General features: G+C 34.4%; 1 protein-coding gene across 1 annotated transcript in view; it reads left to right on the top strand.

The window, feature by feature from the left end:
* The window catches only part of LOC137039286 (actin filament-associated protein 1-like 2), a 34,948-nt gene extending 22,205 nt beyond the window's left edge, over window positions 1–12,743 (top strand). Inside the window, exons 8-11 of the mRNA XM_067414637.1 lie at window positions 1,751–1,841; window positions 6,005–6,174; window positions 10,432–10,542; window positions 11,797–12,743. Coding sequence (XP_067270738.1) covers window positions 1,751–1,841; window positions 6,005–6,174; window positions 10,432–10,542; window positions 11,797–11,823 — 399 coding nt within the window. The 3' untranslated portion in view covers window positions 11,824–12,743. The remainder of the gene's footprint in view (window positions 1–1,750; window positions 1,842–6,004; window positions 6,175–10,431; window positions 10,543–11,796) is intronic.
* Window positions 12,744–14,594: the final 1,851 nt, after the last annotated feature.

The raw sequence follows: 14,594 nt of genomic DNA, 5'->3' as shown, positions 1-14,594 counted from the left end.
ATTGAAGAATTAAATGCATGTGACCAGATTTAAAATAATAATAATAATAATAATTATCTGGTTTGAGCAAGCTGGTCAGTTTTGTTTGCAGTTTTTGTGACGTTACATATCATTAGTTATGCGAAATGTTTAGACATGTTTTAAATCAGCTAAATAATCTTGGTTTTACATTAATTTTGTTTGTTTTTTCAAGAAATGTATACTTTTATTAAGCAAGTATGCATTCAATTGATGAAACGTAACATTAAATATATATATATATATATATATATATATTGAATATATTTATACTGTTACAAAAGAGTACTGTTTCAAATAAATGCTATTCTTTTGAACTTTCTATTCATCAAATATTTTTTCCACAAAAATGTAATAACGTTTGTTTTGAACATTGATAAAAATAAGAAATTTTTCTTGAGCACCCAATCAGCATATCAGAATGTTTTGTGAAGGATTTCTGAAACATTGGAATAATGAAAATACAGCTTTGCTATCACTGGAATAAATTACTTCTTAAAACAAAAAGAAGAGAGTATATTACTGTTTTTACTTCTTATTGATTAAATACATGTAGCCTTGGTGAGCATAAGAGACTTCATTCAAAAACATAGAAAATATTATGGATCCCAAACTTGTATGATAGTGTATGTGTTAATGCATAATTGGTAACATGTTATAACAGTTGTTTACTTTATCAGCATAAGTCAATATTGGATATATATCGGCTGATAGTCTATATTTAATTGTGATGTTCATTTTCTCCATATTTCTACAGTAAGATTACATTTACTGTCATCTAACAACCACTTTAAAGGGTAAGTTCACCCAAAAATTTAAATTCTGTCATTAATTACTTACCCTAATGTTGTTTGATTTACATTAGTGTTGAACAACATTAGGGTAAGTAATTATTGACTGAATTTTCATTTTTGGCGGGTGACCTAACCCTTTAGGGCAGGGGTGTCAAGCTCAGTTCCTGGAGGGCCACAGCCCTGCAGAGTTTTGTTTTAACCCTAATTAAAAACACCTGATCCAGATAATCAAGTCCTTCAGGCTTATTTGAAAACTAGAGGTATGTGTGTTGGAACAGAGATAGAGCTAAACTCTGCAGGGCTGTGGCCCTCCAGGAACAGAGTTTGACGCCCCTGCTTTATGTTATTATTTGAACTAATAACACTAATAATTTGATTATTAGTCCAGCAGGAGGGTGTAATGTTTAGAAAATTTCAAAATTAATTTCCCTTTTTCATACTTTCTATATAATGTTGTGAATCTTTCAATTTTCAATAGGTTTCAATAGGTAACTACTTTAGTTAATATGAACTAAGAATGAACAATACTTCTACAGTATATATTAATCTTAGTTAATGTTTCAACATTTAGTAATATTTTAAAATCAAATGTTGTATTTGTTAACTTTAGTTAATGGACTGTGAACATGAACAATCAATGAACAGCTTGACTAACATTAACAGAGATTATTAAATACTGTATTGTTCATGTTAGTTAATACATTAACTAATGTTAACAAATTAGATTATTGTAATGTGATTAATTTGTAGTTTACATTACATTACACTTGTAGTTTTTGTGTTATTATTTATTTCAACAACATAGTATATAATTTGAATATATCTCATTTGGGGGTTATCAGCCTTTTTTAAATCATGGACAGTCATTACTTGTTCATTGCTACTCTGACAAACTAACATTACTTATAACTTATACATCTGTTTCATCCATTTGTCAGTTTCAGAAACCCTATACTGGTGGAAATGGAGAATTGGTGTCATCCAAGGATTCTGCCAACTACAGCAATAATGAAATCTTCAGCAACCACAGTGAGTCAGTCATATTACTCCAGTCCCTAATCCTGAGTTTCACTTTTTAAGAAAAGGAAACGCATAAAGAATAAAATATACTGTACATTTATAGTTCTCTCTCATTTTTCCCATTTCCTACTCCCATTGCCTGGTCCTACTCATTCTGTCAGCAACTTGGTTGTAAAAGTCATTTTAAAACTGCTTTTACATTCATGGGGATTTTTTTCACTCTAACCTCATTGCTTTAAGCAGCTCAGCATCATCACATATAATCAGTCTTTCCAGATCATTTTTCTCTCAAAAAAATCTTTAATAATACATTAATTCATTTGGTCAATAAAATGAGAGATGCAAATGGATGATGGAAGTTATGATCGACATTTATAGACCATCTCACGGGCCTTTGGCGAACAGCTGTATTGCCTGTAGGAGGACAGGCCAAGCATAAGCCGATTTTCCTCTTGAGCACAAAACATATGATTAAAACATATAAATACTTGACAATTCAGAGGCATCTGCTTTTAATTTGAAACAGTGCTAAACAGTTTTATGGTGGCTGGTGCCTGTGCCTTAAAGCTCAAATTTCCATGATCATGGTTTATTGATATGCATAACATCCCAGAGCATAATGTTGTGCTTTTTACATGTTTTATTTTCTTAATAAGGCTAGTGTGTCCTGTATGCATCACTATAACATTACATTTTAAAGAAATGTTTAGATGATCTGATCTTTTCTTGCGCAAAGAGACATTAAGCGGTTTCTATTGACTTGGATTAGATCATGATTATAGATTTATTTACAGTTCTGTTTTTCTCATCAGGTGTCAGATACAATTTACTGTAAAACCTTCACTTTGTGAAATAGCATAAAAATTTAAAATAAGTTTTCTATTTTAATACATATATAAGTGTAGTTTATTCCTCGAATGACAAAACTTTCAGCAGCCATTACTTAAAGTCTTCAGGGTTAACGTGATCCTTTCTAAATCATTCTAATATGCTATTGAATAATTTTTTTATTATTAGAAAAGTTTTTTAAAAATTGTGCTGCTCAATATTTTTGTGGAAACCATGATACTTTTGTTTCAGGATTCTTTGATGAGTAGAATGTAAAAAAACAGCATTTATTTGAAATAGAAATTATGAATGTCTCTACTGTCACTTTTGATCAATTTAATGCATCCTTGCCATAAATTAATCCACCCTTGCTTTAAAATAAATAAATAAATAACCTTTTACTGACACCTACAAAAGTTTTGAACAGTATTGTTGGAGCTGTGTTTAGAATACGTCAGTGTGTGAGCATGTGTTTTATAGTGGGTACTATAGGGCATGTGAGGTGAGGTTTAGACTCTGTTTCTGGACTGTCTCAGCAGAGAAAGGCAACACTCTTGTGCTCCCATTTTGGTAGGGATCAGCGGTGGCTGTCGTTTTTTTCTCCCTTGTGGTTTTGGTCGCAGTGCAGAGATGTAGCATTTGTGGCATGCGCGCACACACACACACACACACACACACACACACACACACACACACACACACACACACACACACACACACACACACACACACACACACACACACACACACACACACACACACACACACAAGCACATCCTTTAAGATTCTCCAGTCAAAACCATGAGAATATCATGTTTTCTTTTTGAAACTTTCCAGGACGTGCTATACTCAGGAATGCGATTAAGAGATTAAGACAATGAATAATCATACAGTACCTTTTAGAAAAGAAACTATCTTAAAAGGCATTTCATACTTAAACTAGTTTTGCCTACTAACATTGTTCAGCAGTTGACATATTTTTGTAGAAAATTAAATAATAAATATTTTTTTATGAAAGTTATGAACATTTCCACAGTGCCATTTTCACCACATCTCAAATCATGTTATAAAAGCATTCTGTGAAACAATCACAAATTTACATCTGAATTGGAATCTACCCACAATATAAAATTATTCTGCTCATAATTAAACTGATCTTGATTTGTTTTTCCTTTACACATCACATCTCTCATATTTTTGGCCCTATCATACACCCGGCGCAATGTGATGCCAGGCACGATGCAAGTTTTTTTGCTAGTTTCAGCCTGACGCAATCTTTATTTTCACGTCCTCCACCACGTTGTTTAAATAGCAAATGCACTCGCACCCATCTGTTCGCCCATGGGCATGCTGGTCTGCATGCCCATGCAGAAATGTTCAGTCTTTCCGCTCGCAATGTAAACAGCAAATTCACCATGGTGAAAGCGCAACTGGCTTTTAAAGGGAATGAGAGATGAGACCATACATTCAGATTGTTACAATAGAGCCCTCACACCCTTCATCTCTTACCCTTCATGGTACGTTATTCATATTATTGGTTAGTTTTTACAGAACCAATTTTTTTAAATTGTGGCCACAAATTAACAGTGTTCTCCCAAGACTTACTAATATTTCCGCATATTTTACAAATGTATTTCCGTGTTTTAAGTAAATAGTGTGCACAATATACCGTATATACCTGAATATAAGACAAGGTTTTGTGTCCTAAAAATAGGTTGAAAAATAGGGGGAGGGGGGTGTCGTCTTATAATCGCTATATAGACAAAATCACATATCTATTAAACTGATGATATCAGGGTACCGTGTTGACGCCCGCGCAGCCTCTCGGGAATAAATCACAACACATGAACGCCGCTCACACAGAGAAACAGCAGTAAACATTAAAAATGTTGTTTTTATATTTATAACATATGATACAATTAAACAACATCACTCAACCAAAAGTGCGCTTTCCTGAATAGGCCTACCATCACGAAAATGACACTGATTTCATATGACAGTTCCATAAACAAATTAACATTAAGTCATTTAAATTTTATATGCAGCAGTGAATATAGTTCCAAACAAAGATTCTAAGTAACAAAGTTCCAAACAGCAGAACCATAACGCGTCTCACAGCAACAGTGTGCTTTACTGAATGATTCAGTGTTTGAATGAATCGGTTGAATCAAAGATTCAATAACCTGTTCGTAAAGACTGCCTGAATCTTGAATGAACCTGCCGTTTGAATGAATCGTTTGAATGAATGACTCAATGACTCACTCAATAAGACTCACCTACTGCCACCTAATGGAGGTTTAGTTTCATGTTTAAACATACTTTCTAAAATGTCTTATTCATCCAAAAATACACATCTCATAACATTATTTAATGCAGTTGTAATTTTTCAGTGTAAATTATTTAATTTGATTGGTAACAGCCCTATAGCCTAGTGTCTTATTTTAATTAAATTTAAGAATATAAAGTAAGATTAGGGTTAAAAAATGCCCTTTAAAAAAGGTAAACATATCACAAATATGCAGATTTCAATATGCCAAAGCTGATTGAACACTGTTGAGAATATTGCTTCAGAATAAATTATATTTACAACACAAACAAATTAAAATTATACCTTTTTTTCAGACAAGCACATTTTTTATTGGGACAAGTGAATGAACGATTTACTTATCCGAAGGACAAGCACATGAACAGGCTTAATGTCAAGGCCTGTAATGAATGGTGTTTAAAAAATTCCAATGAATTATCAGTAGCATTTTCAAATAAAAACATTTTTTGTTGAAAACCAGATTTTTTTTCTCACAAAAATCTATTTTCCCCCAAAAAATAAATCTGGAAAATGGGGGGTCGTCTTATATTCAGTGTCGTCTTATATACGGGTATATATGGTAATAATTTGTTCCCTTGTTTTAGTTGAAACAAAACGAGGGAACAAATTAGTTCACAGTTACAATTTTACTAAAATGAGAACAATTTGTAAGGAACTTAATATATTTATATATATATATATATATATATATATATATATATATATATATATATATATATATATATATATATATATATATATATATATATATATATATAAATTTTTTTTTTTTTTTTTTTTTTTTGGCTGTATCTATATTTATGGCATATGCATGTCAGGTGTGGCTGTAGAGAATGCACACAAAACAGAAGTATAACATTTTTTAAATATAATAAAATAAATGTAATAATCTTTCACAGTATTTCTGTTTTACTGCATCTTGCAATCAAATAAATGCAGCCTTGGATCTTAATGAGCACATGAGACTTCTTTCAAAAACATTACAAAAGCTTACAAATCCCCTGTGTGTTTGTTTTAGGTAGAAAAGGGTTTGAGATTGAGAGGGGTGTGCAGAAGCTGGACCTGACAGGAAAGAGTCGTGTGCAGTTACGAGCAGGGTCAGAGATCAACCTTGTGAGCGTGGGGTCCAAGCCAGCTAAACGGAATTCCTTCAGACGGTCCCTTGCTTTCTGCACTGAACGAGCACAGGTAACAACTATCCGCCTGATACTTCCCTTTCAATAACACCATGGTACAGTGAGGACATCAAGTTATAATTCCATGGAACTTTGATTTTGTATCACAGTAATGGATAATTACCGGATATATTCATGCATCATTTCAAGGAAATCCATGGTGTTACCATACTTTACTTATCTAATAGTCCCACAGTAATTCCAAGGTTGTTGTTTTTTTAAACATACATTCAAACCAAAAATTATTCATACACCAGATATCATTTTGTGGGTGCGGAACACTATAGTTCATTTTATGTAAGTGAGGATAGCAAAAAAAAGTTACATACTATATATTATACCCAAAAACCAGTAAAATGTATACAAATTTGGGACCAAAATTATTCAGACACTTTGACCTGACCAGGGTTTGCTTAACTGTTTTTTCTTGAATTGCTAATTTGACCTTTTACTCCACAGACTGAACAAAATGAAGCATTGCTTGGTAATTGGTTGACCTAAATTGGTTTTATCTAATTGTGTACTCAAATTTAACAACTGACTGGCTGATTTTAATCCATTACATACTTTTTCTATCAAAGTTATTTAACATTATCAAGATGAATTTGTTCAGACACAGTTTAACTTTGAGTTCTTGTCATATTTTATTATCATTTTCTAAACTACAGCGAATAAACTATGATAATGTGAGAAAATGTTGAAGGTGTCTTAATAAATTGTGGTTCAACTATACCATTGTAGCACCTTGTTATTGAATACCATGTAAATACATGGTATACAGTTTACAGTATATTAGTGTACAGTATGATGGACTGTTGTTTTAGTTTCAATGAGGAACTGTTATAGTATTTTATAGTTTCTATTAATATTTTGAATTAGTATTTATATTTAACGGTGCAGTGTGTAGTATTTGTTTATCTGTTGACAGAAATGCAATCTAATATACAAAACTATGTTTTCAGTGGTGTATAAATACCTTACATAATAAGCTGTTATGATTTTACTGCCTTAGAAAGAGCCATTTCTATCTGCATATACCTTGGGTCCTCTTATTGTGAAATTGCAATTTTGTACCGTCATGTTTCTACATTAGCCCTAAACAGACAAACTTCTCTACAGAGCATTTTTGTCATGTGTCAGCCACATAGACTGTAAAAAAATATGAATGTAGTGTCCGTGACGTCACCCATAGGATTCCGATAAGCCGTTCTAAAGCTTAAAGTAGGGGCGAGCTGGGCGTTGGCATCTTGTAAACAAGTCATCGCTTGTCACTCCCGGATAATATTACGATCTAATATGATTTCTGACCTGTAAGATTGGCAGAATAATAATCATACACTGTTTGAGAATAGGCCAGAGAACTGGCACCCCGACTGAGCCTAGTTTCTCCCAAGGTTTATTTTTCTCCATCATGCCCTGATGGAGTTTTGGTTCCTTGCTTACCAAAGAAAAGAATTTAAAAAAAATTTTTTTTTTTAAATTCACCCCCTCACAGTTGTCATGAAGGTCATAATTAGCCGTATAGGCCAAAACCACATTTTGTACCAGGCTGTTTTTTTCTGCTGTAAAGTTGGGCATTTTAACATGGGGCTCAATGAGATTCTGCTCCCGCCCTAGTGGCCAGTCTATGAACTGCAGTTTACATTACTTCCGTGTTGGCTTCAAGAAAGATCGCGGCAGGTTGCCGCTTTGTCAGCCACCGTAGCTTCTCTTCGTGCTTCGAAAGGGAAGGGAGAGCATTCAACGGTTGCAATTCACAACCTCACCGCTAGATGCCACTAAAATTTACACAGGGCACCTTTAAATGTTCAATTTTTATTTTACTTAACGTTTAAGGAATTGTATTGTGTTTTTGTCATTTTTATTCATTTTGAAATATGTCTATGTAGTTTTATTAAGTTTTATTTTGTGTTTAGTTATTTGTTATACATGTCCTTCTCAAAAAATTAGCATATTGTGATAAAAGGTCATTATTTTCCATAATGTAATGATAAAAATTAAACTTTCATATATTTTAGATTCATTGCACACCAACTGAAATATTTCAGGTCTTTTATTGTTTTAATACTGATGATTTTGGCATACAGCTCATGAAAATCCAAAATTCCTATCTCAAAAATTAGCATATTTCATCCGACCAATAAAAGAAAAGGGTTTTTAAGACAAAAAAAGTCAACCTTCAAATAATTATGTTCACTTATGCACTCAATACTTTTGCAGAAATGACTGCTTCAGTGCGGCGTGGCGTGGAAGCAATCAGCCTGTGGCACTGCTGAGGTGTTATGGAGGCCCAGGATGCTTCGATAGCGGCCTTAAGCTCATCCAGAGTGTTGGGTCTTGCATCTCTCAACTTCCTCTTCACAATATCCCACAGATTCTCTATGGGGTTCAGGTCAGGAGAGTTGGCAGGCCAATTAAGCACAGTAATACCATGGTCAGTAAACCATTTACCAGTGGTTTTGGCACTGTGAGCAGGTACCAGGTTGTGCTGAAAAAACGAAATCTTCATCTCCATAAAGCTTTTCAGCAGATGGAAGCATGAAGTGCTCCAAAATCACCTGATAGCTAGCTGCATTGACCCTGCCCTTGATAAAACACAGTGGACCAACACCAGCAGCTGACATGGCACCCCAGACCATCACTGACTGTGGGTTCTTGACACTGGACTTCAGGCATTTTGGCATTTCCTTCTCCCCAGTCTTCTTCCAGACTCTGGCACCTTGATTTCCGAATGACTTGAAAAATTTGCTTTCATCCGAAAAAGTACTTTGGACCACTGAGCAACAGTCCAGTGCTGCTTCTCTGTAGCCCAAAAGTGGCTTGACCTGGGGAATGCGGCACCGTAGCCCATTTCCTTCACACGCCTGTGCATGGTGGCTCTGGATGTTTCTACTCCAGACTCAGTCCACTGCTTCCGCAGGTCCCCCAAGGTCTGGAATCAGTCTCCACAATCTTCCTCAGGGTCCGGTCACCTCTTCTCGTTGTGCTGCGTTTTTTGCCACACTTTTTCCTTCCCACAGACTTCCCACTGAGGTGCCTTGATACAGCACTCTGAGAACAGCCTATACGTTCAGAAATGTATTTCTGTGTCTTACCCTCTCGCTTGAGGGTGTCAATGATGGCTTTCTGGACAGCCGTCAGGTCGGCAGTCTTACCCATGATTGCGGTTTTGAGTAATGAACCAGGCTGGGAGTTTTTAAAAGCCTCAGGAATCTTTTGCAGGTGTTTAGAGTTAATTCGTTGATTCAGATGATTAGGTTAATAGCTCGTTTAGAGAACCTTTTCATGATATGCTAATTTTTTCAGATAGGAATTTTGGGTTTTCATGAGCTGTATGCCAAAATCATCCGTATTAAAACAATAAAAGACCTGAAATATTTCAGTTGGTGTGCAATGAATCTAAATATATGAAAGTTTAATTTTTATCATTAAATTATGGAAAATAATGAACTTATCACAATATGCTATTTTTTTTAGAAGGACCTATATATGAAGTTTAACAAAATGAAAATGAGAAACTTACATTTTTAATGCATATTTCCATTAATGTTTATTTTATTTAAGTAACAATTTTGTTTAATGGTATTTGTTTTAGTTAAATAAATCCTTGTAGAATGGCATTGCCATCTGAAGACAAAACTGTATCATGGTGCTGCTGCCACAGTACCCTTCACCATAGTAATATCAGAAAAAACACAATAACCCTAATACATGCCCAAAAAACACAATAATACTATAGTATTATTAAGGGTTTATAGGAGCCATTGAAACTGGCACTCCGGTCAGGGTAGATGTCTAAACTGCTGAATTGAAGTTTTACTGTTACACTGCCACCTGTTGTTTGGATTGTATAACTACAACACTTTGCAACAAGTTTATATTGATTTGTGAGATCAAACGCATAAGACAAAGATAAGGGTGATTGGTTTTGGGGCATTATTCAGTTGTTTTTTATGTAGTTTTTTGTTGCTAGTCTTGTTTTGTGTTTTGTTTGTCAGTTGTCGCTGCTGTTGTGAGTCAAGCAATTACAGTGGGATGGATTGGGAGCCACTTCCTCCCTAAGGAGCAGAGAATAACGCTCAGATAAGAGCTGCTTTGACCGGCCATTACACCCTACGTTATCAGACAATGAGTGGGCTCAGTGGAGGAGTCTGCTGACTTTTGGAATGTTTTTAGAGAAGCAGCTGTTTGAGTCATTTAGGATATTTGACCATTTCAGTCTATAAAAGGAAATGTCTTGAACTCTCACCTGTTTTTCTGTCTCTCAAAGGGGGGCTTTCTGACCCCACTCTTGAGAAGAACTGCCTCAGCAAAAAGCACTCTAAAGAAAGCTCCGTCTGCCCTGTTTATCGAGCATGGCAGGGTCTTCCAAAGGAGGAAGGTAAGATTCCTTCCGCATGAGCACACTGCACAGCCTTCCACATGAATTTGTGATTGTATTGGATTTCCTGATGACTCTGTAGATGAACTGACATCTATCACCAGCCTTTCACTTCAATGACTTTTGGCCTTCATTATAGGGACAAAAAGATTCAGCTTCCACAGAGGTGTCAAATGACATGAGCAAGACCAACACATAATTCCTTTAGAAAATATCACCTAGAGTTATTATTGTTAACTATTTTTTGTTAATTGAGGTAAAGCTGAAATAAAATATGATGAATTCAAACTAAACTATTACAATTAAAGCACTAAAATTATGAACTGGATCTAAATAACAACTAAAACAAAAAAACAAAAAATATTAAACTTATTATTATTACTAAAATTATTAATATTGAATGAAAAGTAATATTAAATGTAATATAAAATATCAGTCAAATCGATTAATCGTGTTTAACCGCATTCAACATAAGTTTGTGTGTGTGTGTATATATATATATATATGAATAACTGTGAATAACACTGATTATCTCTTCATCACAGCATTTGTTAGTAAGTGGGATATATTAGGCAGCAAGTGAACATTTTGTTGCTCAAAGTTGATGTGTTAGAAGCAGGAACAATGGGAAACATAACGATTTGAGCGAGTTTGACAAGGGTTTGCTTAAATTGAGATGGCTAGACGACTGGGTCAGAGCATCTCCAAAACTGCAGCTTCTTGTGGGGTGTTTCTGGTCTGCATTGTTCAGTATCTATCAAAAGTGGTCCAAGAAAGGAATAGTTGTGAACTGTCGTCATGGGTGGTCAAGGCTCACTGATGCACGTGGGGAGTGAAGGCTGGCCCATGTGGTCCAATCAAGCAGACGAGCTACTTTCGCTCAAATGTTTAAGAAGTTAATGCTGGTTCTGATAAAATGGTGTCAGAATACACAGTGCATTCCAATTTATTGAGTACGGGGCCGCATAGCTGCAGATCAGTCAGGGTGCCCATTATGACCCCTGTCCACCCCCAAAAGTGGAAACAGTGAGCATCAGAACTCGACCACGGAGCAATGGAAGAAGGTGGCCTGGTGGCACAAAAAGAACACTGACAATAGCACAAAATAAAATTACTACAAATGTAACTAAAATATTACTGATTAGAAAAAATAAAATCTAGTTCAAAATATTTATAAAAACACATGTAGTATATATACATATTAGTAAAATAACACTGCTATGACCCTTAACCTCTAGATGTTTGTGTTTGTAGGAGTGGGAAACCAAAGCTTCAGGTTGACATCAAGAGAAGACTCTCCAACATTGCCCTCATATCGTCAGTATATTATTGCACTGAAAATAATATCCCAAGCATGTGGATCATGCAGTGGTTTGGATTTTTAAAGTTCTTCGTTATTTTTGGGGGGTCCTTGGTACTATTAGGAAAATAATCAAAATCAAACAAACTCTTTAGCGCCATATTCTGTCCATATACAGACTTTCATCCTCACACAGAAGGCTGCATAATAGGGAGCGACTGCAAAACATTTGTACATTTCTGTGTTTGTTGAGGTGATGCTGATGTACATTTCTTTAGAAATGTAAGATAACTTTGCCACCAACCTTTCAGGTAGAATAACTATGTGTATAAAATGACACATTTAAATAAAGTGGAGTTTTACGTTTATCATCATAGCACAATATTTAACCTTATGTAAATCACTTTGCACTTGAACTCAACCTAAACTGTGTTTGCGGTTTTCAGGAAGTCATTGTCATGGTCAAAATCAGGAATCGTCAGTGAAGATCAAACCCGATATGATAATTGCTAAATGATTATTGATTATTGAAGTGTAATTACCTCTTTCTTTTTTATTTTCACATAACTCACAAATCTGTGGTAATTTATCAACATTTGTACAGTTTATATCAATCAGTGCACATGCAACGTATTATGTGTTGAGCTTTTTTAATAATGTGCCATAACCATGTTTTTTATCCATGTTTTTTTTTTTTTTTTAAGTATTGAATTGTCATCACAGCTGAAGAGATTTTGCTGGTATTTATCCCACTTTAGGGAAGGTTTTTCTGTATAGTTTGGTAACTTGATTTGTTTATGATAGAATGGCCTAATATTGGTGTACAAATGATAACTGTGGACAACAAAAACACCACTAATGAGCATAGTATTTGTACAATAAATAAAGCAATGCTGGATAACGCATAATTTCTTCATTTGTTCTTTTTTCTACTTGATTTCGTGAGATACAGTAGAGGTATTTTTTTGTAAAATCTTATGACATTGTAGTATAGTTGTGGTCAGAATTATTGGTAACCTTGGTAAAATTAAACCTACCCTCTCATTAAAGTAAAAGAATAGAAACTCGGGGGGGTATGAAGTAAATGTTTTTCTCCAAAACACGTTGGATGTTTCTTCTTGCTCATCCAGGAACAAACTCCAGCATATTCAGTTGTCAGACATGACTGGAAATTCAAAAGGGACCTGGTTCTATGGTCAGAAGAAACTATAAAAAGAGCTTTTTGGTAGTAAGCCCACCAGATGGGTTTGGTGCAAACAGGGATAAAAAGCACCCCATGTCTATGGTTTAAAATACAGCTAGATATTTCATGCTGTAGGCCTATTTTATGCTGGAGGTCCATCTTGTTCAGATACATGGTATCATGAATTTTAGCAAATACCAACAGAAAAAAAAATCTAAACCTCTAAACCTGACGGCCTCTGCTAGAACTCTTGTAATTGGCCATGGTTGGATCTTCCATCAGAACAATGATCCAAAACAAACATCAAAATCTACACAAGAATGTGTCACTGGGCAAAAAATTAAGCTTCTGCCATGACCATCCCAGTTCCCTTATCGAAAGCCTATAGAAAATGAGTCGGGTGAACTGAAGAGGAAAGCTGGGAACCTGAAGGATCTGGAAAGTTTCTATATAGAGGAATGGTCTTCAATATCATGTTAGGTGTTTTCCAAAAAATGTTAAGTTCATCAGGCATTATAAGAAGACTCAGAGCTTTTGTCTTGGGAAAAGTAGACTGCAAAAAGTATTTAATAAAATGGTGCCAATATAATGGCCAACATGTTTTGGAGAAAAGCATTTTATTAAAATTGTGACACCCCCCCCCCCCCCCCACACACACACACACACACACACACACAGTTTACTACAATAAAGGTTACATTTTTGTGATAAAAAAAAAGTATCAAACGGTCAAACAATGTAGATTTATTTTACAGCCATATTTGATCATATTTTCTTCCACAACTGTACATTTGAGGAAATTATACATTTGGTATTACAATGGGGATGGAAATGAATAGGCTTGAACTGAACTTGAAACAAAATGCAGAGGACAATGGTAACCCCATAATAAAAATATTCATGATTCTGAAGATGAAAATACAGAATTTTTTTAGAAGAATATGATTGCACTATCACTGACTAGATATATAGGCCACTTTTTAGTGGTATCAAGACATTTGGCATATTCCCTCATTGCATTAGCCTATTATAAGCCTACATTATATTCAACATTATATGCAGTAGTTTAATGTAGTAGTACTGACACTAACACTTTGTTTTTCACACAGACATTTTAGTTTGGGTGGACTATAGATTGTCAATATGTTGCAATTTGCATTTTTTTTTTACAGTCTATAGTAAATTGACATGTGTCAATTTTTATGTTGCAATACTGACATATTGTTAACCCCTACTTTTAAGTGAATTTCTTTAAGTAATAATTTAATTTAATATCTGCAAGAACAGTTTAATATATATATATATATATATATATATATATATATATATATATATATATATATATATATATATATATATATATATATATTTGCCTACAAGTGCATTAAACCCTTGTGGAATCAGTGTTGTTTATTAAATGTAATAACATTTTCTGAAGTGGACTTTTTAATCTAGCATGAAGATAAATATACAATCCAAAACATAAAGTCGGAATGAAAACTGATATTTTTATATTAACTGCCACAGACTGTCACAGTATACTTTCTCAAGTATTTTTTATGACAGAGT

This window comes from Pseudorasbora parva, chromosome 13, assembly GCF_024679245.1.
Source record: "Pseudorasbora parva isolate DD20220531a chromosome 13, ASM2467924v1, whole genome shotgun sequence".
Lineage (NCBI taxonomy): Eukaryota > Metazoa > Chordata > Actinopteri > Cypriniformes > Gobionidae > Pseudorasbora > Pseudorasbora parva.
This window is presented reverse-complemented; position numbering and strand designations above follow the sequence as displayed.